A 26062-nucleotide genomic window follows, 5' to 3' on the forward strand; every position below is an offset into this window, starting at 1 on the left:
AAACTGCGACTCAGCTAGGTTAACTAAATTGCTTGAGCTGAAATAGCTGACAAGTGATGTACCCCCTTCCAAACGCTTGGTGCTTAGTTGGGTAGAACTGAGTTCCTCTGGGGGAGTGACCTTCTGTTCATAGGCTGGCACTCAGCTCACACCACCCATCCATGCCCCTTTCCAGGCCCCGCTCCTCCCCGGCCTGGGGAGCTACCCTGGTTCCTCCGCAGCAGCTGTACCTCCTCACCTTCCTCTCCTCTCAGTGACCTTTCCTCTAGCTGCGTGCAGCCGGACGTGGGGTGGGTGGAGCCATTTCTTTTCTGTGCTTTGGGTTCGGGGTGCCGAGAGAGTGTGCAAGCCCAGTGCAGGGGCTTTGGCAGGTGAGAGGCCGATCTCTGCCACTGCAGTTTCCCGGGAACTGTGGCCAGGATGCTTTCTGACACTCAGCACCTACCCCGAGGAAGAGAAGTGGCCTAATTCCCAGTCTTGCTTCCTCTTCCTTCAGGGGAGAGTGTGAGAGGTGGGGGTGCAGGTGGGGGAGGAGTGAAGTGGGGTGCAGGTGGAGGACCCCTTCTCTGTGGGCCGTACTGCAGCAGACCTGTAGGAGGGGAGCTCCCCTGAGGGACCCGCACCTCTGGGGACCACAGGCAGGGTCAGCCTGGTCCCGCCCGCAGAAGACGTCACAATTTCCATCCTAGCTCCACCCCCGCCCCCAAATAAACATCCCTTGAGCTTTGAGGGCACTGCCCAGGGCTTCCTCGGAGGCCACTGGCTTCTGAATGAAAGGCCTGATTGAGCAGCTGCTGGAAAGGAAAACAGCAGCCAACACGGGTGAATCTATAAAACCCAGAGTGTTTATTTTCACTCCCAAACCCTAAACCAAAGCAGTTTCTCCCCTGGAACTGACCCTGGGGTGGCTGGCGGCTGGAGGCTATGCATGGCCACCGGCTGGCATTTCTCAGAGGAAACTCCTGTGTGTACCAGGCATGTCTGGGGCCAGGGGAGGGTCCAGTGCGGCACAGAGTCTAGCACTGGTCCCATCTGCCAGCCGGTCTGCTGGTGTCTGCGGCCATGAGGGCCCTCCTTGGGAAGCCCTCTGGCTTTTCTCCCAGTGGGGGCTCCTGTGGCCCTGGGCTGTGACCTCTGCTTGTCCCTTGTGGGGTGGCCTTGGGACTGCCCCAAGGTTGGTGCTGTGTTTGTTCCCCTCTTCTTGGCCAAAGGTGTGGGGGACATACAGGAATTGCCCAGGAAACACTTGTTGAGTGACACTGAACTCAGGTGGGGAGGGAGGCTTGTGGCGATATTGCCGTGCAGGGAGCCTGAGGATTTTGCCTCAGTGGGGTTTGCCTGGAGGGCCAGCACCAATCCTCTGGACCCCTGGAAGGGTGTGTGTGGCCTGTGTTTGTGTGGTTATAAGTGTGTGTGGCCAAGGTAGTGATTAGGTATAAAAAATGTGAACTGATGCTTACTTCAAATGACTTACACTGGGATAGGGTTGCCACTGCTGGGTGAGCATCTGGACTATGAACTGAATCTACTTAGAATGGAAAAGATAGGACTCCAGACTTAGAAACCACACATCCTCAGTGCCATGCGTCATGGGTGGCAGTGTGGCCCTCACCAGTGCACAGAGCTGCTCATCACTGTGGACGGATATTTCTCAAAGAGGCTTGGGAGGACGTCCTCTCCTTTGCCCAGCTATACTCCAGGGGGTTCTTCTCTGCTTTCTCCCCCAGCCCGGAACCGCCCATGTGGTTTGAGGGAGCCACAAGCTCTGCTTTCAGAATGGCCACCATGATGAGGACCCCTGGGCAGCTCACAGTCCAGGGCACCGCCCTTAATTTGAGGCCCTGGAAATTCCTCCTTGCAAGGGTCATGGGTCAGTGGGCTCAGGGACTGGGCTTGATTAATGAAGAAAACGAGAGGCTTGTGGATCAAATGCCAAGTTATTAATTTATGGGGGTGGGGTGTCTGCCAAGAAAGTAGAGAGTCCAGTGCCCTCTTTGCTGGTCTCATGGTTCCTGGGCGGTCAGAGCTATGTGCTGGTTGGGTGGTCCTGAGGGGCGTTGATGCCAGGCCAGGCCACAGTGAGGTCTGCTGAACTGCAGTTGCCCCCTGGCTGAGGTCACCTCTGTGGGCCCCCAGGCCCAGACTCTGTCCTGAGTGGGGCTGGGGAGTCCTTGCTGTGGGCTTCCTCTGTCTGGACTCCAGTCACAGCCCACCCCCTCTTCTGAAGCACAGCTTTCTGTTAAGTTTGGCTCTGCGCGGGGAATTCTCCCGATGAGCTTAAGAAGCTATTTTCCAAGGTGCACTGGAGGCTTGTGAAACGCTCCACTTAAAAAGGGTTCCTGAGTGAGAGAGACTGGGAAGCACTGCACACTTAGCAATTTACAATGCACAGTGGCGCGGAAGGCTCTGGGGTGGCTGCAGGAAGGGAGCCTGCTGAACTTGTTTACGCGTTCCTTCGTTCCCCTGAGAGCTCGCCTTCCTTAGAACCTAGTTTGGGAAACAGTGATCGACAGGATTTAATCCAACTAGCTCGGTGTGAATCCGGGACCGTTTGTGGTCTGCCCACCTGCCTTCTCCCTCGTCCTCTATTCCCGTGGCCCGGGGTGCTCCCTTCCTCGCTGCAGACAGGCTTGCTGTCCCCCTAGTGCTCTTTGGTGCCTTTGCCCATGCTGTCCTGGGTGCCTGGATACCCCCTTCTCCTTGGTCTGTCTTGGTTACCTCCTTATTCTTGACACTTGGGGAGGCCTCCTTTGGAAGTACTGACTTGAGGCCACCAGGCTCCACAGCCTACCCCAACCCCTAGTGCCCTGAACACTTTGCTAGGCAGCTGCACATCACTTGTGTTATAATTGATGTTTAGTTACCAATTCTAAGCAGCAGTCATGATCTTAAGAGTCTGGACCGTCTCATGCGCCTTCATATTCAAAGCACTGTGCTTACCTACCACATGCTGGTCAGTCAGTAACTGTATATTGAATGAGTGATGGATCGCAAATAATGCTGGAGTGAACATCTTGGTTCATATAGCTTTTTGGTTAATTTGGATGATTCCCAGGAATATGGGAAACAGGGTGTAAACAGTTTTATGTTGTTCAGGGCATACAGCCCAATTGCTTTCCTAAAGGGTTGTTGAATTGCTTCCAGCAATAAAGGAGAATACCTATTTCATCAGCTATTCACCAGCACTGGGTTTTATAAATCTAAACAAATTTTTCTTAATTTTATATGAAAAATACTGCTGTATTGTAGCTTTTCTTTGCATTGCCTTGCTTACTAGCAATCTACTCCACCCGTCTTAAGGGGCCTTTTACCCTGATCGTGACAGGAAGAAGGAGCATTGACTAGGAGCCGGGGAGTCTGGTCCCAGGCACGTGTGAGCCGGCACTGGAGACTTATCTTTCTGAGGCAAAGCCCCCTCTTCTAACAAGGGGTGCAACGCCGCCTGTCCTGTCCCTCACCCTGGTGGTCTGAGCTGTTGGAGGGAGTGTATGGTCCTTCTTGGCGCTCCGGGAATGCCTCAGAGATTGGGCACAGGGCTGCAGGTCCAGCGGTCACCTGTCTGGGGCCTCCCACAGTGTTGAAGTCCTGTAGAACCCTTGTGTGTTCTTGGCTGGAGCTCCCCAGACAGCCTGTGGTCCCCCAGCGCTCCAATCCAGCTTCCGCCTCAGGGGCATCTCCGTGCGGCTTGGCAGGTGAGGCTGGCCTTCACCTACCGGCGTGGCCCTGGGAAGAGCCGGCCTCTCCCCTCCCCTCCCCCTCTTCTTGAGACCTGCCTCTCCCTCCTCCTGGCTTTCCTGGAAGAGGCTTGTGTCTGTGCGTCTGTCTGGCTTCCCTTCATCTGACCACCTTGCTTCAGCAACACCCCAGCCCCCGCCCGCCCCATTGTTGAGGGGCTGGGCCTTGTGCGGGGGAGAGGCCAGGCCCCGGCACACAGTAGCCCAGTGTCTGAGGCCCCAGGCCTCCAGGCCTGCTCCTTACAATGCCTTTGTTGTGTGTTTTTTCCTCCCCTGGGCGGGCGGGGCGCGCGTGTGGGTCTGGGTGATTTTTGTTTGAAAGCCGCCCCCTCCCTTCCCCCGTGCTGAGCTCATTGCCTGCGCTGATGGGGCTGCTGGAAGGAGTCGCCTGCTCGGGGGCCAGCGTGGGGGGTGCTGCCAACACCAATACAGCGTGCACGGCCGCCACAATGTGCAATTGTGATCTCTGTGTAAACGCGGTCGGTCTGGGGCCCCGTGCTTATAAAAATAAAGCGTTGGGAAGCACAGGGGGCGGGAACAAAAGGGGCTTTTTCGCTGGCTCTCTAATATGGTTTTATTTATCGGAACGCGCCCTCTTTCCCTTACTGGAACCGGGGAGAGGTTCTCTGCCGAGCTTGGAGCTGATGGTATCACAGCCAGACGGTTTCATTAAACGCACAGACGCCGCTGGGCCCTGCCAGGGGCAGGAAGGGAACGGCTCGGGCAGCCTTGCCAGGCTGGTGCATGGGGAGGGAGCCCCGTGCCAGGGAGGCCTCCACCAGGTGGAGGTGGTGAGAGGTGGACACGTCTCTCCTGGCCCCTCTTCTGCCAAGGTCGTCCTGATGGCCTCTTCTACCGCCAGGGTCAGCTTCAAAACTGATTTCCTACAGGAAGCCCTCCAGGATTGACCCCACTGTGCTTTTGTGCCTGAAGGCTGCGAACTGGTCTTAGCCAGGTGGCTGCCTCCCATTAGCCAAACCCAGCCTTGTTTGGCCAGTGAGTGCCTGTAGCTTCTGCCTTCTAACTCAGATCTGCCCTCTCCCCCCACCCTTAAGACTAGCGCCTTGGGCAATAGCCACAATCCTGTACCTGTCCCTTGATGGGAGTCCTCCTATTGCTCACTCCAACTTCTCCACCTCCTCGATGGTCACCGTCTGCCGCCTCCTGTATAGTGGCTGTGGCATGCCGCCTGGTCTTATGGACAGGGATCCTGGCTTGCCCTGCCCTGCCCACTCCGCCCCGCCGCCAACTGTGGGGAAAAGCTGTCTCCCCATCTCAGCCCCAGAACCAGCTGGACATCTGGGCACTAGATGTCTGGTGTTGAGGCCGTCTGAGGTCACACAGGGGCCGTCTTGTGGGGTGCAAGGTGCTGCGGGATGGAGAAGGTGCCAAGTGTAAAGGGTATGTGACAGGGTCTTTGGGCTCAGCCCTGCCAGGCATTGAGCATCCAGCCTCCTGCATCCTCACACTTCTCTGTCCACCTGGCTTCAGCATCTGGCACATTGAATCTTACAGAATGGCAGCCACTGGACCTTGCCCCCTAGTGAGAGCCCCTCCTCCCAGCCTTTCTCTCCTGTCCCAGATTATATGCACTCAGTCCCATGGGCCCTTCTCCTGCCTTGGTTCCCAAGTGTAGCCCTGAAAGGCAGCCTCGGCACCACCTGGGAACTTGTGAGGAATGTCAGTTCTCAGGCCCCACCCCAGGCCTGGTGAAGGAGTCTCTGAGGGTAGGGCCGGCCTTCCAGGTGATATCTCTGCATCCTCACACTGGAGAACCACTGCCCTAGAAACTTCTCTCGTGACGCCTTGGGACCAGACAGAGGGATGATCCTGGTGGGTCCCAGGCCAGCATGACTGGGGCTGGCAGGTTAGAAAGGAGTTTGGGGGTGGCAGGGAGCTGCTGGGATCTTGAGGTTCTCCTCTCCACCCCCCAGCTCCCAACAGCCCTCAAATCCCTTTGTTTCTCTTTAACTCCCCCACCCATCTATGCTACCACCCTCTCTGCCTGAACCCTGGGAGTAGTTTCATAACTGGTCTCCCTGCACCCACTTCTGCCCCCTCAAGTCTGTTCTCCAATGACAGCCAGCCTAAGCTTGCTGAAATGCAGACCTAGGCATGCCAGTCTAATGGAACCTCCCTCTCCACTCTACTCTGCCTCTCGAGAAAGCTAGATTCCTCTCTTACACACCACTCTACTGATCAAAATTGCAATTTTATATATTTTTTTTGTATAGATTTTTGTATTGCTCCAAATGTGTTCTCAGTCTTTATCACCTAGCCCCTAGCTTGGCCTGCAGATAGCTCTCAGTAAATGCTTGCAGGATGAATGTCAATAATTCCAAACCATCTTGAAGATGTGTGTGTGTGTGTGTGTGTGTGTGCATGCTAAGTTGCTTCAGTTGTGTCCCACTCTTTGTGACTCTATGAACTGTAGCCTGCCGGGCTCCTCTGTTCATGGGATTCTCCAGGCAGGAATACTGAAGTGGGTTGCCATGCCCTCCTTCAGGGGATCTTCCTAACTCAGGGATCGAGCCTGCATCTTGTATGTCTCCTGCATTGGCAGACGATTCTTTACCACTAGCGCCACCTGGGAAGCCCTGGATGAATGAATGAATGAATAAATGAATGCACCATCCAGGTTCTCACCTCCTTCAACTAGACTTTTGCCCCCAGCAACCAGTTCAGAAAGGATCCCCGAGGGGAAACTCTCTGGATTCCTGGGCCTGCTCCCCTGGACCTTGGCCCCATCTCCCTGCGGTCATCACCAGCAGGGGTGGGGGGGGAGCCCCGCTGGGACACGTCTCCAGCCTGGACATTGCTGCTCCAGAGCGGCAGCCACAGCCCTGCTTCAGCCTTGTGGCCTCATGACTCCTGACGGTCTCTGCTGTGTCCTGTCTCCCTTCCCCGTGCCCGGCCCACACAGATCCCTATGCAGTCGTCTCCTTCCTGCACCAGAGCCAGAAGACGGTGGTGGCGAAGAACACCCTGAACCCCACCTGGGACCAGACGCTCATCTTCTACGAGATCGAGATCTTTGGCGAGCCGAGCAGCATCGCTGAGCAGCCGCCCAGCATCGTGGTGGAGCTGTATGACCATGACACCTACGTGAGTCTGCCCGCCTCCCTCCCCCAGCCCTCGCTGGCCGCCCTCTCCAGGGCCCAGCGCCCAGGGGGAGATGCTGCTGTGTGGGATGGGTGCCCTGCCAGACGGGCGCTTCCCGAGGCTGGGGCTGGTGGCCTCTCCCCGACCCCACAGGCTGCAGAGTGGTGAAAATTTTAGAGTGAATTGTTGGCCCATGAGAGAGAAAGGGGACAGATCTGGCCAGGGTGCTTCGCTGGGGGTTGGGAGCCTGGGTCTTCTCTGTCTCTAGCTTGCTTATAAGATCCCAGGTGGGTTCCCCCTCCTCGTCGGAGAGCTGCGTTGACTCCGCACGTTGCACTGGGCTGAGTGGCCCCTCACGTGGGGTTCCCGGTCCAGGTGAGAGCCAGGGACCACACGGCAGGGACTCCTCCAGGGAACCGGCTCGTGACACCGGCCGGGTCCGCTCTGGGCGTGGGGCGGGGGTGGTGCTGTCCCCCAGAACCTGCTGCGCTGGAGGGAAGCCTCTGTGGTCGTGCTGCCCAAATGAGGGCCACTTGCGGTGTGTGCTGCTGAGCAGTTGAAATGTGCCTAGTCCAACAGAGAAGATGGATTTTCCTTGCTTTTCAGTTTAATCCACTAAATGTAAATTTAACTATTGGATGCTGTATTGGACAGGAAAAGTTCAGTGGTGGGCTGGAATGTGACAGGCTCTGGGGAATGTGAGATTGAGGTGTTGGGATGAGGCAGAGGGTATTAGCACAGAACGAGGGAGGGCCAGGGCGGGGAAGGAAGAGCAAGGAGTAGAGGTCAGGGGATTGGAGGCGTAGCAGGGTCAGGGAAACACTTTATAAAGGAGGGTTGGGATGCTATTGGGAGAGAGAGACGAGGTTGGCCAAGGTGTATGTGGCCAAGAGGCCCTGCCCGGATTGTGGGTAGCAGTGGATGAAAGGGAAGGGGGCCGAGTTTCAAAGATGTTTCCAGAAAGGGTTGCCATGACTGGGTAGGATGGTGTGATGACCAGAAGGTGGCTGAAGGTGATGCCAGTGAGGGCGCCCCCACCAGGTGACAGTGGGCAACGCGGGCCTGGACTGGGGAGGCCGGCCTGCCGGCTCTGCCCTTGGAAGGAAAAGCTGGCTCCATGGGGGCTGAGCGGCTGGAGGAAGGGTCTTTTGGGGAAGAGCTCAGAGCCTGGAACCTTGGGGGCAGGAATGAGCGGGAGGCGGAAGGACTAGAGGGTTCTGGGCCAGGGGACATCACAGAAGTAGGTGCAAGTGCTGGCATGGGGCAGGCGGGAGGCCACATGACTTGGTCTCTCTCTCCCCATAGCACCTTACCTCCACTTTCACCAATGTCACGCAAATGTCACTCTCTCCCCTTCACGCCAATGCCTGAGAGGGACCCCAGTGGTAGAGCACCATGGCCTCTTCTGGGTGGGTGGGCCCCGGGGTCCTGCTCATTGTTAACATAGTCAGATGAAGCTGTACCTGTTGGCAAATATCCGTTGCCCTGGGCTCCTGCGGTCCTGGCTGCCCAGGCTGTGCAAGGATGCCCTCCCCCAGCCTCTCCATGACCCAGTGACTAATGGGCAGCACTGGGCCCAGAGGAGCCTCCGGGGCCCTTCCCACCACCGTGGCTGGTGCCCACTCTGAGGGTCTGTGCTGGCTTGTCACTCACGGAGGGGGGCATCTAGCTGGTGACCACTCCAGATGGCTCTGGACGATGTCTCCAGCAGTGAGGTGACCACAGGTGGGGATGCCTCCCAGCCCTGGCCGGGGTTCCACTGGATGAGTGCCTCAGGCAAGCTACCAGGGCTTGTGACGGCTACGGCGCCATCTGGCTGAGACCCAGTTTCTGTCTGTGGCCCCCGTCCTGGGGAAGCTAACCACAAGGCTGGAGTTCACAGGTCAGCAAGGTCCTGGGGGTCCACATCAAAGGGCTGAACTTGGGCAGAGCTGTGGGTGATGGCTGAGAAGAGCAGAGTGCAGCAGGGTAGTGGAATGGCCAGCATAAAGGCTGGGGTGAGGCCAGCTGAGGGCAACAGCTGGGGTCAAAGACGTGTGGGAAGGGATGAGACAGGGGCGTGAGCGGGCTCCAGTGAGCGGCCCTTCCATGCCAGGAGGGGTTCAGACTGCATCCTCTAGGTCCTGCGGGAACATGGAAGGCACAAGAACAAAGGAATGAGAAGATGCAAACATCATTTTAACAAGATGCATTTAATTTGATGAGCTTGATCACAGTCTCCCCATGGAAATTGGAGGAGGGGGGTCTGAAGGTGAAATGAATAGGAGATACAAAAGTCCTGGGAAATGTCAAGTACTTGTATTGCTGAGGACATTCAAGAAATGCTAGGTGGCTATCACTTTTAACTGTAATGGGCTTAGAGCTTGGTTAAATTGAAGCAAGGTGAATGCTAGTTGGACAAACAGAGGGACTTGCAGACCGTGATGGGAATCAGCTCTAGCAACAGTGGCAGGAGGCTACTCACGTGTTTTCCTCACATCCTTCTAAGGGAGGCAGAACTTACCATTTTGCACCAGGGGCTGCCCTGACTTCTGAGGCCCTTTCCAGTTCAGGTGGCCAGGTGTGGGTCTGGTGACAACTCAGGCCACCAGACCCAGGGCTGGGGGACGCTGACTCTGCTTTCTCCACGCTTGGTCTAGGGTGTAGATGAGTTCATGGGACGCTGCATCTGTCAGCCGAGTCTGGAACGGATGCCCCGGCTGGCCTGGTTCCCGCTGACGAGGGGCAGCCAGCCGGCCGGTGAGCTGCTGGCCTCTTTTGAGCTCATCCAGAGAGAGAAGGTGAGGCTGGTCCATGTCTGGATTCAGGAAGCCCAGGTCGGGAGCGCCTGGCCGGGGAGGGTGGGGGGCCCAGAGAAGGGATGGTCTGATGGAGGGGAGAGGCCTCGGATATGTTCTTTTTCCCTCACCAAGGGCCTGCGTTTAGCAGAGAGCACTGAAGGGCCACCTCTGGATGTTAGGCCTCCTGCCGGAACCAGTTTTGTCCATCTTTTCTGAGCCCCAAATCAAGACACGACCTACACTGGGGCAGAAAGTTGAAATCTGAATTGTGTTCAAATGTCTGAGTCCTCTGGTCATTGCATGTGTTTTTCCTGACGCGGTTTCTGGGAGAAAGACCTCTGTCATCTGGTTAGGGGTTCTAATTGTCCTGGGGAAGGGGACTCCAGGGACAGGGCAGGACAGGATATCTGTTCTCATGCTGGCTCACGGCCTGGCTGTGTGACCCTGGCTCGCCACTTCCCTGCTATAAAATAGGGGCTTTGGGTTAGAGCTGCGTCTTCAAATTTGCTCTTAGTGTGACGTGAACCTCTAAAATGTAAGCCGGCCAGAAGTGAGGCTACTGTGGTGGAAGGCAGACACAGCATACTGCTAACCTGGCTTCCCCTGCGCCTGCCTGCCAGGCACTTCCCAGGAATCCCTAGGCTTCCCAGGAATAGTCTGCAGATCCTGGGACTGTCCAATCACAGACATATTCCACGAGTGTCAACTTGTGGTTGGGAATGTGTTTGCCTGGCCAGGGCAGAAAGGACGCTGGTGGGGCCTTGGGTGACAGGCACCTAACCAGAGCTCTTTTTTTTTATCCTAGCCGGCCATCCACCATATTCCTGGTTTTGAGGTAAGGCTCACTCTTAACTTTGTTTTTTCAGGCTTGCCCCCTCCCCGTGTTTGCAGCCCCCTCCCAGGCTAGGAAGGGCAGTAGGCACACATCACCACCATCCTGCCTTCAAGCCGAGGAAGATGTGGGTGAGGCCTTAGAGGCAGGGTGAGTGGGGGTTGGGGCCCCTGCGTAGCTCAGGCATCCCTGCCTTTTTTCCCTGAGAAGTCCAGGGATCACAGATGACTCAGATGGAAGGGACCACGCTGGCCATCTGGCCCAGTGGCTCTCCTCTGGGCTGCGTGTTGGAATCCTTTGGATAGCGTTAATAATCACTGGTGCTCAGTCCCAGCACAGACCAAATGCAGTGTGATCTTTTGGGGTGTGGCTCAGGCACTGGTGTCTTTCAAAGCTCCCCGGGAGATGGGACTGTGCAGCCAGAGCTGAGAACTGTTGACTCAGGCCAGTGGTTCTCAGCATCGCATCACCGAGGTAGGTACTGTTAGAAACGCCAAACTTCGGTCCCTCTTTGGACCTACTGAAGCCAACTCTGGTATTTTCGAGCCCTCCAGGGGATTCCTTTTCAGAATCACTCACCTTTCAGAAACTCTGATCAATCGACTCTAGTTCCCAGCTCAGTGTTCCACCGAGATCCAGTTTTCTTTCCTCTGCTAGTGATGGGGACTTGGTTCCCTGAGGGTCATGAAAAGTGTACACCTTTTTCTGGTACCCAGGCTGACTTGATTTGGGAATCCTATACTTGGCCAAGGGTTGCACAGCTGCACCTTTGAGAGCCCAGGCAGTTGGGCTCTGTCTAGATGCCTCCCTGCTTATGAGGCAGGGAAGTGAAAATGTTTAGTTGCTCAGTCGTGTCTCTTTGTGACTCCATGGACTGTAGCCCACCAGGCTCCTCTGTCCATGGGATTCTCAAGCCAAGAATACTGGAGTGGGTAGCCATTCCCTTTCCCAGGGGATCTTCTTGACCCAGGGATCGAACCCAGATCTCCTGTATTCCACGTAGATTCTTTACTGTCTGAGCCAGCAGGGAAACCCTATGAGGCAGGGAGCCCAGACAAGTTTGCAGATAGTTCTTCCGTATAAGACCTCCTCCCATCCCTGTTCGTCTCACTCCCTCTCCTGCTCCCTGTCCAGTCCAAGCGTCTGCTCTCAGGTCTGCCAGCCCTGAGCATCTAGGATGCTTCTCCTTGGTTCTCCAAGTCCATAGCTCCAGCAGCTCCAGGAATCAGGCCTGACTGCCTCCTGGGACTCATGCACAGGGCCTGGGATCCTCCACCACCTGTCAGTCAGTCAGTCAGTCTCCTTTCTTCTGTTACTTTCAGAGATGCCTGGGCTCTAGGTTCATGCTTTGGCCTCTCCTGGCAGTTTCTCCACATTAGCGTCTGTTGTACCTTCTTTCTTCATTGCAGGGGCCAGGCAGAGAGTGTGTCTGGGAAGCACACCCCCCCTCACCCTAGATGGGAAGGGTTTTCTGTTGGTTCCTTTAGGGGGATATCTGGCATGTTGATCTCTGCCCCAGCCTACTGCTCCTTGTCACTAATGGTGATCTTCTATCCTCTTGCTCCCCTCCCTCCACCGTCTCCTGGATGTGGACTGTCCCATGGTGGGGTCCAGGTACAGGACACAACAGGGATCCTGGAAGAGGTGAGCTGGACCCTCACAGCTGTGGCCTGTGGCTGGGTGGGTGGGCAGAGACAGAGGGAAGAGGAAGGCCATGCCCGGGAGCCTTCCTGGTTCTGGTGCTCCAGTGTGTGTCTGTCACATGGATTCCTGTGTGGATTTCATTTCTCGCTCTTTGCATGGATCCAGGGTTGCCTGGGGTGTGTCCTGATGTGATTCTGGCCTTAGGTGGATTGCTGCTATGTTGGAAGCCACATTTCCCCAGACCCCAGGGACAGCAGTACAGAGCTGCTTCATCTGGCTGAGTACCAGGTGGAATGTTTTCAAGAATAAAGATGTTCATAAGGGGACAGAATAGTCAAAGAAGCCTTGTTGGTGGAGGTGGCATTAGGCAGACATTGCTGCAGTGCTTAGGAAGAAGGTGGGGAACATGCCCTTGACCCAACGGAGCAAGTGCCAGTTTGGGGTCTGGCCGGTTTAGGGGATAGGGTGGGTTGGGGATTTCTAGGTTCTGGGAGAAGCCTGGGGTTTGCATCCAAAAGGAGCAAGGCTATGCCCTTTGATATGGTGGATGAGGAGCACCTTTCCTTACGGCCTCCTGCGTACATGTGAGTGGGCGCTCCTGACTGAGCTGGGGCAGAGGCCTGGGCAGAGAGACGGGAAGGGGAGCCCTGGTCAGATGGGGGTTGGGAAAAGGACAGCCACTTCCTGCCGTCAGGGAATCCCCAGACTGGGAGCGGACACCATTTGACATTTTCAGTGCAATTTGGACTTGAAGTGCAGGGTCAGGATGTGGGATCTGCAGCCCGGCGCCCCTTACCTCACTTCCTTCAGCTCCCAGACCGAGGTGGGGTCCGCCAAGTGAGCTGGCTGTAATTGCGCCTGACAGGCAGCCTCCTGCTTCTGGCTGCAGTTGCGAAAGACTGCCGATTTGGAAAGGGGACCAGAGTCCTGTCCAGGGAAGCAGCACGGAGCCCTCTTCTTGATTGAGAGCATTCTGTGGCCAAAACCCACAGCCTGCTCTGAAGAAGACCCAGCCCAGGGATGAGTTATTAAAAAAAGTTAAAATCCTTAATAACTGGATTTGTAATATATAACAGTGGAGGCTCAGATTCCAAGAGCAGGATCTGGCTGTGGTCTTGTCAAGAAGCAAATCAAAATCTGCATCTTTGGGGCCAGAGCCCGACAAGGGCCAAGTGTCCCGCTGCAGGGCCGGCCTGCTACAGGCCGAGGCAGGTATGGGTCAGCAGCACCAGAGGAGAGCAAGTCCTGGGGGTTTGCTGGGCACAAGGCTGGGCCAGCACCTTCCAAGCGTCCTAGTCCCAGGAGGGTGGATGGAATATCAGCTGCTCTACAGAACCATCCCAGAAGGTGATCCATGACCCCTTCATTTGAAGGCTAAGGCTCAGGCTGAGGTCCTGAGTCCTTTCTGGTTTTAAGAATCCTCGGAGACGGGGTGGAGGCAGGTTAGTCTTGCTGCTGCCTCTGGTCCTGCAGGAAGCCTGACGCCTTAGCAGGAGTTTTCTGTCTTCTTTGCTGCAGCCAGGCTCCTGCTTGGTATCCCTTGTTCAGCCCCCTCCAGGCTCCCAGCTTGATCCCTGTGAAGAGCACTCCAGCCGTGACCTGCGAAAGCCATGCCGGGGTCTTAGATTCTGGGCCACGGGCCGTGGGAGCCCTCGAAAGTCTGGGAGCAGAGATGGGTGTGTTAGGAAGCTGTCTGGCTGCAGAGAGGTGTGGGTTGGGGAGCGAGGGGCAGGAGAGACCAGCTAGGAGGCTTTTGAGACAGAGTGACGGGGGCCTAGGCCAGAGAGAGGAATGGAGAGGGGCAGTGACTCTGGAGGATGGTTTAAGGATGGCCTCTCCCAGTGGGGATGGCCTTCGGGACAGCAGGCGTGGGTGGGAGGCGTGAATGAGGTGAGAGGCCTCTCCCCAGGCTGAGAACTTCTACAGCTGGAGGACAGTGGGTATGGCTTCCTGGAAGAGATGACTCTGCGCTCCCTTTGGGGGTCCAGTGCCTTGGGCTAGGGGCATGTCACCGCACGGGGCCAGGGTGGTGGGCAATGAGATTTCCCCTGTGCCAGGCATCTGGCCCGCCTGGAGTGCCCCTCTCTGAGTGCCCTCAGAGGGGAAAGGAGACTGTTGCATTGTAACTTTGAGGTTTTGCTGTGGGGGAGACCCGGGTCCTCGTGGAGGGAGGGGAGAGCTGCTTCCCATTCAGCCCCCAGCCTTCCTGTCTGTCCCTCGCTGTTTTCTCCTCTTCCGGAGCCTCGCTCTTCCCCTTGTCCCCCTCTCCTACTGCATTTCCCTCTTTCTCTGCTCCTTGGCCCGGACCGTCTCTCTCCCTCCTTCTCCCCGCCTCTTCTGAGCCCTCTGTCTCGTTTCTTTTCCTTTTTGTCTGGAGAACAAAGGCGGTCTGCGCTGCCAAGGGGAAGGAGTTCAAAGAAACTGCAATTTTAGATTTCCTGAGAAATGGAGAGCACACAGGCACGTGTGAGTGTGTGCAAATGTGTACACTCATGAGAGCATGTATCCACGCATGCACACACACACACACACACACACACACACACACTGCAGAAGAGGTGATGGCAGATTCCTTAATAACTGAGGGCCCCTGAGCCAGTGCAGAGGAAGGCCCTTTCTGGGGACCCTTCAGGCGGGATCAGGGCTTGTAGTCCTGAGTACCTCAGGGGGTGTAGTTCGGAATACCGCCCTTCGTTCTGCTACCACTGTCTTGCCCCGTGGATGGATGTCCTGGAAGAAGGGAAAGCGGACTCATGGATTTTTTTGCTGTGACTTGGGGGCCAACCAGATGTCACTCCATCCCCCTCCTAATCCAGACAACAAGCTATGGCTTTTAGTCTGAGATATCCAGGAGATGTACCCTCCTGCACCCCCAAATCCTCCATAGGAAAAACTTGGTGTTTTGCAATCAGGAAAATAAGCCCAGTGGTCCCCCCCTGCCACAATCTCCTATCCCTCCCCCAAGGCTTTAATTTAAAACACTGTTTTTCCTGGGAAGTGTAATTAGAGCAGCATGTTGTTCCTAACGAGCTGGGTGGGGCAGGCAGACAGTGGAGCCCTCCCAGCCCGCCTGCCGGGAGCTCCCCGAGGAGCCAGGGTCTGAGTGTTCAGAGGGTCCCCTGACTGTGACCCGCAGGGTGGAGTGGGTGTCTATGGGCCACTGGTGATGTCACTGCCCTCCGTGGCTGGAGGGGCTGCCTGCACTTGCCCCTCCACTGGGGATGAACACCAGGCTGTCTAGCGTGGTGGCCTCTAGGACTGGGAGAGGAAACAACCCTCATGGCCCATGGCCTCGGTTGCCTGCACTGAACTGGCCAATGGGGTGGATGGATGAAAGTGGGTAGAGGGTGGATTCTGCTCAGGTGGGGGACAGAGCCTCATCTGTCCTTGAGACCATGTCCTCTTGGCCTGCACTATCTTGGTGAGCACCCTGCTCACCTGCAGAGCCCCATCCGTGCAGCAGCGCTGGGTCTGCCCTCCATCCAGGCAGGGTGGGGAGGGTCAGCATGGAAATGGTGGACCCCACCATGGAACGGCTCAACTAATTAGCCTCCTGTTGTGTGGCTGCCCCTGAGGTCTGTGGTCCTCGGAGTCCCGAGTCACACTTAGGACGGTGAATCAGGACGCCCCCGCGGTGCTTTCAGCCTGCATCCACCCCCTCCCTGGCTGGCTGTGCTGACAGGGGTCATAGCAGCCCATCCTACTGAGAATCGCTGCCCAGGAATGAGGTATTGTGCCTCTCAGATGGGCTCGACTGGATGGAGAAACTTGGGCACAGGAGTGGCCGTTTGGCTGGTACTGCAGGACTCTCAAGTGTGAGATGTTGGAGACCAGTCAGGACCTTGGGAAACCGGAGCCCAGGGTCACTTAGAGGGAAAAGAAGTCAGAGAGAGGGTAGTAAGGAGTTTCTGGAGTGGTTGGGGAGATTTTCTGGAGGATGTAGAGTTTGAACTAGGCCCTAAAAGATGTGGTTGATCCTGGAAGATGGCAAAAGAAGCCCATGCAAACAGAGGGAGCCCTGAGCAGGCCCAGGGGAAGGAGTGTTGGTGAGGATGCAAGGCTGTTGCAGACAAGAGTGTTGGGAAAGATGGAGAGTGTATTGGAGTAAGTTCTTTCTCCCCTGCCATCCCTCTCTCCCTTCAATTGTCTGATCCTAAGCCTCTATTTATTGGACAGGAGGTTCAGCTGGGGTCCCTGCGTGCAGAATTGCTAGTTTAACGAGTCAGTTGTGGTGGTTTAGTCGTTAAGTCGTGTCCAACTCTTGCCACCCCATGGGTTGTAGCCCTTCAGGCTCCTCTGTCCATGGGATTTCCCAGGCAAGAATACTGGAGTGGGTTGCCATTTCCTTCCCCAGGGGGTCTTCCCAACCCAGGGACTGAACCCATGTCTCCTGCACTGCAGGCAGATTCTTTACCACTGAGCCACCTGGGAAGCCCATTGGTTTAACAAGGGACACAGACAAATAAACGCATAGAAATGACACAGGGTGATGGGACAAGTTGCTCTGGAAACTGTGGGGTGCTTAACTTAAACTTGGGGCTCCAGGGAAGACTTAAATGGACCCAGAGTCTGAGTCGGAGGTAGCCAGATGAAGTGGATGGAAGAGTCCTTCGGACAGGAGGGCCGGTGAGCTCCAAACTCACAGAGAATCTGGTGCCTCCTGCAGCCTGCTGGCATTCAGAAGGGTGGGTGTTGAGTGTGTCTGGGAAGGTGGCTGGTCACTGCTTGGGGTCCTGCGGTGGAAAGTTAGTGGTGAGACGTGAGACCAGAGAGGTCAGCAGAACTAGAAGATGAGGGGTCTTGGAGCCCGCGTCAAGGAGTTTGGGCTTCATCCTGAGTGGGTGGGGAAACTTTGAAGGGTTTTAAACAGAGTGACATTCTTAGAAATTGCCTCCTGGTTGCAGAATACAGTTCTCATTCATTGTTGGAATGAGATGCCAGATATCAGATGCCAGATGCCAGATATCACTTGTGGTGGTGTTGGTGTTTAGTTGCTAAGTTGGTCTGACTCATTTGCAACCCCATGGACTACAGCCTGCCCAGCTCCTCTGTCCGTGGGATCTCCCAGGCAAGAATACTGGAGTGGGTTGCCACTTCCTTCTCCAGAGGATCTTCCTAACCCAGGGATTGAACCTGCGTCTCCTGCATCGAAGGTGGATTCTATACTACTGAGCCATCAGGGAAGCCCAAGATGTCACTTAGGAGGAGGCAAAAGAGGGCGGTGAACCAAACCCAGGAAAGAAGATGGGTGGGTGGGCATGGGAGAGCTGTAGGAGACAGGTCTCTAAGGCTTGGGGTCCAAGAGGGGGAAGGAGAGCCAAGGGTGGCATGGGCCTCTGTGGCTTGGCTGTCCGGGTGGATGGTGGGGCTGGTTTCTGAGATGATATCTGAAGAGAGCAGGTTTGGGGGGAACTTAGAGAATCCAGTTTGGGACAAGTTCAGTGTGAGAGGCTGGAAGGACGCATGGATGAAATAGCAGTAAGGTGGGAAATGTAAGTCTGGGGCTTAGGAGAGATGTGTGGGAGAAGAAAGTCTAGGAGAGGGCTGGGCTGAGGAGCAGGAGGAGGCTGCCTGGAGACACAGCCCACAGCAGGTAGAGAGGGCAGAGAGGCCAGCAATGAGGAACCAGAGGGACCCTTTTAGGAAGGAGGCCGAGGTCAGCTGGCCAGATGCTGCTGAGGGAGGGAGAGAGATAGGAGCCTGTGAGCTGCGTTTGAGCTACCAGCAGGTTGTTGTTAATTTTGGAGAGAGGAATTTCCAGGGAGGGGGTGCAGAGGGCAGAGCAAGTGCGTGGGGCAGTGAGGGAGGGGCGGGGGATGGAGGCAGCCCTTTTCAGGGAGCGAGAGGAGAGTAGGCCCAGAGAGAAGGTGTGGACAGACCTGAGAGGCGATCTTGAGACCATCTGTAGATGGGGAAGGAACACATGCACAGATAGCGTGGAGAAGTGGGGAGGGCTGGGTGAGACCGGTCAGGGAGCAGGGCGTGGGGAGGCATAGATGCCCCGGGACAGTGAGAGGCACCTGCATGCAGTGCGGTGTGCACAGTGGAGAGGGGACGGAGGACCGCGTGGCTCCCGGCAGGAGGAGGGAGCCCCCGCAGAGGTGGGGACTCTGGGGAGTGGCAGCAAAGGGCAGGGAGCAAGGATGTGCTGGGACTCCGGAGGGTGGCATGGTGGATGGAGGTGGCCTTGGGATGAGAATGCGGGGCTTGTGCCTGGTAAGCTGCCCCGTGGACACACCCCTAACTGCTGTTTCTGCTTGTCTCTCCTTCCTGCCGGCCGGGCCTGGCCTCCACAGCTGTGTGCACCTGCCTTCTTCCTCCAGGGCCTCCTGCCAACGGTACTGGAGCCCAGTCTTCCTCAGGTTCTTGTTCCCTGCCCTCCTCCGTGACCAGGTTCCTGCCATGGGGAGCCTGGGCCACTGCGCAGAGAAACGAGTGTCCTCACGAGGAGCTCGAGGGAGCCCAGGGGGCGGTGGGGCATGGAAAGTGAGGGACAAGCAACCAAAGGGACGCTGCCCAGAGTTTGGGGGCCTGGAGAGAAGTGTTCTGGGGGGAAATGTACTCCTGAGTTTTCCCGGTGATTTCAGGAGAACATTGCAACCGTGTGAGGAAAGTTTGGTCTTCCTGCCTCCCCACCCAGGATCCTGGGGCTGTTCCCTTCCTGACCTCTTCTACTTGTCCGTTTTATCATGGACTTTTGGCCCTGGGCCCATGGTTGGCTGGGCATCAGCCTCGAGCAGGCCACTAGCAGGCTTCCAGGCATAACCTTTTTAAAAATGAGGTGCCCCCTGCTACACAGTTGTCTCAGCAGGTGGCCTTGGAGTGCCACGGGTGGACACCAAGCCAGGCATGTCCTCAGTGGCCAGGCCTCTGCGGGCTCTGCCCCCACCCTCCGGGGCACCAGTCATGTGGACTGACGTGCACAGCGGCCCCTGGGTGTGCCCAGGGCCGGCCTGCTCATCACTCTTCCTTCTGATGGCATCTGTTGCTCAGTCTGAAAATGTGGGTGCTTCCTGCATCTTGTCACCTGCCTTGTGGGTATGGAGGAAAATGATGAATTCCTTCACGTTGTGCTTTGGTGACGTTGGGATAGCTATGAAGCTGGTGCTATTCTGAGAGGTGCCTGATGGCTCAGCTCTGCTCAGTCAGTGGGGTGGGGGGGGCGGTCAACAGCAACGCTAGTGATGAAAACAGTGGCACTACCAACAATACACTGATCGCTACAGTCCCTGCTCTTTATTAAGCACCTCCCGTGTGCCAGAAACACTTCATATTTGTTCTCTTGTTAAATTCTCAGAGCAATTTTGTAAGGGTGTCATCCTGGATCTTCACATGAGAGTACTGGACCACAGAGTTTGAATAATTTGCCCAAGGTCAAACAGCTCAGAAGCCGCAAGGTTAGGACTAGGACCAAGGTCTGGTTTGATTTTAGAAATCACCACCACCGCAGGTCATGAGGCCATGGGCAGGAGTGACAGCCGGGGTTGGCTGTGAAGGGACGAGGTGGGACGAAGCTGCTCCCACCATGACGTCAGAGCATCTGCAGATGGATGAAACATCCTTTGGGAAGGAACCCAGAGCAAGTCTGCCTGGAGAATGAATCCAATGACTTCATTGTTTCTTAATGTGATTATGTGAGGCAAGCTCTGTAAAGCACACAGCACAGCCCTTCGATTTATAGTTAACATTTCCTGAGTGTCAGGGCCTCCGTAGATGGAGTTCAGGTTGTGCACTGCATGAGAGCGCTGTGTCTACCTACGGGACTGCGACTTCCAGCGCAGACATCCTATATTTTTATTTATTATAGCAGTTTCCAGTAGGTGGCAGTAAAGTGTCTTGTTCGAATAAACCAGTAAACTAGGATGATTTTCTGACATGGAAGTGAAGAGCTTTAAGAAAGGGACATCTTTTTCTAATTGTCACAAAGTTGCCATGTGGACTCCTATTGAGAGTTTACATGAACCAGGACCTCTTTTAAATGTTATCAGCTTCTTCAAGCCTCATATTAAGCTTCAGAGGTTGATAATTTTTAATAACCATTTTGTAGATGAAAACCCTTGAGCCATAGAGAAGTGAAATAACTTACTTAACTCAGTAAGTGGTGGAGGTGGGATTCCTTCACACCCAGAGCCCGTGTTCATAACCACTGTCGGACGTGGTAGTCTTCTAATCCACAGTGATACCTGCTTGTAGTGCTTCACCTGCTTCCCTGTGTATTAATGGTTCTTCAGGGTTCTTGCCCAAGTCTTTTTGGCAGACCCATAGCAGGCAGAACTGACACCCTCACCTCTTGCCCACGGTGTGAAGGAGCCTCCCCAGGAGGCCCTTTGGTGCCTGGAGTGGCAGGCTCTCCTGGCCACTCCTGTTTGGAAGCACCTCTTCTGGCCCACAGTGCAAGCATTCTGTTCAGCTGTGTCACACCTCAGGACAGGTGTGAGAGGCGGGAGTTGGGGGCTGGCCGGGGTCTGTGGGCGCAGCTCTGTGGGGCTGGAGACGGACCACAGGGCGGGTGATGGGTGGGAGGGTCTGAGCTGGACGCAGGAGAGGGTAGCAGGCGGGCACATGGTCCTCTCGGGATCGAGACAGGCTGAAGTGGGTGTGTCGGGTTGGACCGGACAGTGCACGTGTGTGCATGTGTGTGCGCATGTGTGTGTGTGACAGGGATGGGACCCCCGAGTAGCTCGTTGGTGGGAGGAGAGGGGGCCCGGGGCTTGTCTGAAACAGACTCGCCTGATCCCTGGGCCAAGGTGCTGGTGGTGTGACCCTGGAGAAGAGGGTGCCTGGGAAACTGACTGAGCTCTCCTGTTCCTGTGTGCCCGGCTGCCCCCTTCTGTGTCCCCGCCGTTCTATTTCTGCGTCTCTTCACACATGCACTTTCTTTCCATCCCATCTGTCCTCCTTTCTTGTCTTTCTGTCTTGGTCTTCCTCCTGCCTTTGCCTCCCTTCTACCTCGTGCTCTGCAGTCGGAGGACACGGACCTGCCCTACCCGCCACCCCAGAGGGAGACCAACATCTACATGGTCCCCCAGAACATCAAGCCGGTTCTCCAGCGAACCGCCATTGAGGTGAGCCTGCGCCCATCACGGGGGTGGGGGTTGGGGGCCTCCCCTTTCCTGGCCCAGCCTTTCCTGGGGCCTGGGGCCTTTCCAGCTGCTCTCCTCACTCCACACCCCCAGATCCTGGCGTGGGGTCTTCGGAACATGAAGAGCTACCAGCTGGCCAGCGTGTCCTCCCCGAGCCTGGTGGTGGAGTGCGGGGGCCAGTCTGTGCAATCCTGTGTCATCAAGAACCTCCGGAAGAACCCCAACTTCGACATCTGCACCCTCTTCATGGAAGTGGTGAGCTTGACCTCCCCGCGGTTTGCTACCTACTGGGGTCCTGGTGCTTAGAATTTCCTCGCAGCCCCAGGCAGCCTGGGGTCCAACTCCCTGCAGGTCTTGCCCCCACCTCCTTTGAGAACGGGAGGAAATGCTTACTGGCTGCTTCCTAGAGGAGTCGCAGCCTGCAGGCAGCACAGAGGGCACCAACTTGGTTCCATCTCCCCAGATCCCGAGTCCACGGGAGTCCCAAGGACCCACCCGTGGCTGTTTCCTCTCTCAGGGCAGGCCTCACTCACCAGGGGCCGTCTGCCAGGGCTCTGACCTTCGGGGATTCCTCCAAATCTTCCTGGACCTAGTCCTGCCCCACCCCGGGCCCTTGCAGATGGGCTCACCCCCATGGCCCTTGGCCCCAGCCCCCTGAGCAGCCTGGTTTGCCTGGGCTTAGTGACCAGAGTAAGGCAAGTCTGAGGGAAGGAAAATGGTTTGCAAGATGAAAGTGCTGTAGAAATTCCAGGCCCAATGGCTGTCAACAGGAGCCTCCTCTTGGCTGGGCCAAAGCCGCCACCGAAGGAGAGAATATAAATTATTTCAAGTTGTGTTCAAAGTGCTTTTAGGGTTGGGGGAGAAGAATCTGGGCCTGGAAGCCAACTCTTGAGTATCCACTTTGGGGGGGTCTGTCTGCAAGAACTGTTGTGTCCCGGGCCAGCTTCTCCCTTCTCCCCTTCCCTGGCCAGTGAGGCTTCAGGGAAAGGAGACTTGTTTTAACTTTGGGCTGAGTTGGATGTGTTTGGGGGTTAAAGCTTGAGGGGAAAGTCAGCCTCTGCATGCAGCATTCAGGAGGCAGACAGAGAGGTGGGCGGCTTCTGCCCCATGGGCCCGCTCCTGGGCTCAGCCGATCACCGCTTTGGATTGATGGCCCTTGGGGGTTAGGTGTAGGTTGAGAGTCATTTTCTGCTCCTTGGACTTGTCCTGGGAAGAAGGGCTCCCCTCCCTCTGAGACCTCCCAGAGATGAGGTCAGGCTGCTGCCCAGAGCTTCCCTCTTCCTCCACCCAGATGCTGCCCAGGGAGGAGCTGTACTGTCCCCCCATCGTGGTCAAGGTCATTGATAACCGCCAGTTTGGCCGCCGGCCCGTGGTGGGACAGTGTACCATCCGCTCCCTGGAGAGCTTCCTGTGTGACCCGTACTCAGAGGACAGTCCGTCCCCGCAGGGCGGCCCAGGTAGGGGAGGGGCCCTTGGTTGGTGGGCGGCGGGCAGGGGGCTTTCCAGCTGAGACATGTCCTGAAGGCCTCCTCTTACCTGAGTGAGAAGTGAATCTTGCCCAGCTGATGGGAGGGAAGGGCGGGAATCTTGTCTTCCTCAGGGCCTCGTCTGGCCCCAGGCTGGGGAGTGGGGGTCGATGCTGTGGTGAGAGGTCATGTGGAAAAGGCCACAGGAGAGGGAGATGCAGGGATCACAGGGATGAGGAGAGAGGGGCCTGGGGAGACGGGGACCGTGAGGGGGGAGGAAGAGGAAGACACGGAGTGAGAAGTGTGACGAGACCCGAGGCCGAGTCTCACGGCTCGGGAGTGGGGAGGCCCCGGGGGAGCCCCTCTCAGGCCTGGACTCGGCTCTCCCTCCAGATGACGTGAGCTTACTCAGTCCTGGGGAAGATGTGCTGATCGACATCGATGACAAGGAGCCCCTCATCCCCATCCAGGTAGGAAGGGTCCCTGAGGACAGACACTGGCTCCCGTCGAGAGCTGCCTTGTTTTCCCTCTCCCCTCGCCTTCCTCCCCCTCCCTCATCACACAGCCTCCATAAGACTCTCCCCCTGTAGCCTGGTGGCTGGCCACCTGACAGATGGAGGGACCCAGTTAGGAGCTTCCAGCAGGGATGCGAGCAGGGTGGCGGCTTGCGGGAAACTCTGTGGGTCTACTGAGCAAGACCCAAAGCCTCTGAGAAAAATGGCCCTGCCACCTTGAAGGCCATGTGGAGGGCTTGCCCCTGGCGATCACCCAGGAAATCAGGGTGGGAGGAGCAAGAAAGAGAGAAGGAAGACAGGGTGAGGAGTGACTGGCAGTCTCTGGGGTGCCCAGCCCCGTGGCTAGGACCTTCCTTGGGGAGAGATTCACCTATGGGCTCGTGCTTGCTGGCACCCTGGAGGCAGCTTGAAGGCGGGGTCTGTGTTCACCAGTAGTCCCTCACGCCCCATCCCCTCCACCTGCGCGAGGGAGGAGGGGCAGGAGGAGGGCCTTACTGCCAGGGTGTCTGACCCTGCCGGCAGGTAAGAGGCAGCCCTTTGCTCTGTGCTCAGCCTGGTGAAGTGAAACTCGCTCTTTGCGACTCTTTGTGACCCCATGGACTATACAGTCCATGGAATTCTCCAGGCCAGAATACTGCAGTGGATAGTCTTTGCCTTCTCCAGGGGATCTTCCCAACCCAGGGGTCGAACCCAGGTCTCCCACATTGTAGGCGGATTCTTTACTAGCTGAGCCACAAGGGAAGCCCCTTCCACCTGGTGACCCAGGCGCCAACGCCGAACAGCATGGCAGGCGGCCTGTGGCATCTCTTACTGAGGGGGGATCACTCTTCCCATCTTGGGCTCAGGGTGGCTGTGGGTCCTGTACAGCTGAGACCCCCCAGCCTTATCACAGTGGAGATGGACACGGACCTCACTGTGAGCACCAGCCTTGAACAGCTCTGTTCCTCTGCTCCATGTTGTCACCCTCCTCTTGGCTTTGCTTGACTCTGGCTGCCCCATGACACCTGGGGCTCCCAGAGCTTCTGGGCTGCCCGGAGCAGAGCCTCCCAGCTTACGTTGACAGCACATGTGTCCTCAGGCCCACAGTCTATTTATTCACCAGGGAAAGGATGGCATTTTGGAAGGGTTCACGTTTTTTAAACAATCAATCAAATATTAGCTTTGAGAGCAAGAGGACAACTTTGGGTGCTGGGTAGGTCTTGGGGTCCTCAAAGCTATCCCTGAGATGTGCTTACAGGGGCTTCTGTCTGACATTTAGGGTGAATTTCTGCTTCTTTCCATGCACTCATCTCTTTCACCGTTTTGCTGCTTCCAAGGGGACATTGCTGGTGTTCAGTCCTGGGCCACACTGCTGCTGACACAAGAGCTTTATAGTTGCTCTCAAGTGTCACTGGAGCTAAGCATCCTCACAAGGTCCCAGCTGCCCACTTATCCCACCTCTCTGGCTCTCCAGGGCCCCACCCCACCACCCTTTCTGCTGGGTACACCTCTGGCCAGCACTGGTCACTCAAGACTCAGCCTAGGTGAGGTCATCTCCTTCCAGGATTCTGCCCTGGCTCCTCCACTTCTTCTGAAAGTCCTGTCTCTCTCTGGGTCACTGCATTTGCCTTAAGTCATGCTGCCACTGTAAATGTTAGCATGTTTCCTAGACTAGGCTCAGGGCAGTGAATGGGACCCACTCCTTTTTGTGTCCTCAAGGGCCTGGCTTAGAGGAGGCATTCAAAGAAGGTCTGCCTTCCCAGACGGACAGATGGATGAGTGGATGGATGAGTGGATGGATGCATAAGTAGATGGGTGGGTGGGTGGATAAATGGGTGGGTGGATCCTGCCTACTCTCTGTAGGAGCTAAGGAGGAGCTTCTCTTGCCTGGGGACACCCAAATGGAAATTGCAAATACATGGAATTCAGCTGCATTCAAGGCCTGGGTGGGTGTTTGTAGCTGAATGAGGCAGATAATTAGCCCCAAGCTTGGTGCCCAGCGCTGGCTCCCACCCCTCAGCTGGCCGTCTGAGTCTGTGTGGGGTAGCGTAGAGCTGGCCCCGTAGGATTTCCATTCTGTGTGTGCCGCCCTCAAAATGTCTACAGACTCAGATCGGGAGGCACTGTTTCGGGTCCTGCTGGCTACAAGCACAGCCAGAGGCAGACAGTGAGTAGGCCCAGGCTGGACGTCCTCCCGGCGTTGACATGAGTGAACTGGGACCGGGGTAGGAGCCAGAGCAGGGTCGGCAGTCTTTGTGGGAGGACACGGCCCGAGCTGCTAGCCAGGCAGAGGGTGGGGCGGGGGTGAGGCTTGTCCACATGGGAGGGGCTGGCTCACAGGGCCTCAGGGGTCCACAGGGAGAGGGGGAAGTGAGCTCTGCCTGCTCTGGTGGAGGAGGTTTGGATCCTGCCCTCATCCAGCTCCCTGTCTGATGGCGGAGGAGACATAACCTCATTGTCAAGGAGCCCCAGGCCGGCAGGGAGACCCGTCCCAGTCTCTAGGGAGCCCTGTCTTGATGGGGTCTGATGGCAGCTTCAGGAAAAAGCAATTCCATGTTGTGCTTTTCTCTGAGATCATTGATCTGATTTGGCTGGTCCAGGAAATCTTTCACTGACTCCGTCCTTGCATATCCCCCGAGCAGGACTTGGGAGGACCGGGGCTGACTCAGGAGACCGTGGGTTCCAGACCTGGTGGTTTTCCAGATAGTTCTGGCTGGGCTCTTGTCCCCTGTCCCCTTCCCCAGTGCAGGTAGGATGGAGGACCCTGGTCTCTGGGGACTGGAGGAACAGGAAGTCTAGCAGAATTGGGACTTTTCTGGCTCCTGTTTGTCTAACCTGTGTCTCCAGGCCAACTTAGCATTCCCACTGTGATGCAGCCCCACCGCTGTGCTTACTAGCTGGGGCTGTGGATCCAGCAGAAGGCTCCT

General features: G+C 56.5%; 1 protein-coding gene across 21 annotated transcripts in view; it reads left to right on the forward strand.

Annotated features, from left to right (window-relative positions):
- DYSF (dysferlin) overlaps positions 1-26062 on the forward strand; it is a 220588-nt gene that overhangs the window by 131650 nt on the left and 62876 nt on the right. For 15 of the 21 annotated variants that reach the window (XM_043918350.1, XM_043918348.1, XM_043918352.1 and 12 more), the window contains 8 exons: positions 6658-6839; positions 9476-9616; positions 10422-10451; positions 12063-12092; positions 21056-21157; positions 21269-21430; positions 22467-22632; positions 23035-23111. In XM_043918350.1, the coding sequence (XP_043774285.1) occupies positions 6658-6839; positions 9476-9616; positions 10422-10451; positions 12063-12092; positions 21056-21157; positions 21269-21430; positions 22467-22632; positions 23035-23111 (890 nt within the window). Of the gene's footprint in view, positions 1-6657; positions 6840-9475; positions 9617-10421; positions 10452-12062; positions 12093-18388; positions 18455-21055; positions 21158-21268; positions 21431-22466; positions 22633-23034; positions 23112-26062 lie in introns of all 21 variants that reach the window. The other 6 variants (XM_043918340.1, XM_043918343.1, XM_043918342.1 and 3 more) reach the window with 3 other exon arrangements.

Source organism: Cervus elaphus, chromosome 11 (genome assembly GCF_910594005.1).
Source record: "Cervus elaphus chromosome 11, mCerEla1.1, whole genome shotgun sequence".
Taxonomy (NCBI): Eukaryota; Metazoa; Chordata; class Mammalia; order Artiodactyla; family Cervidae; genus Cervus; species Cervus elaphus.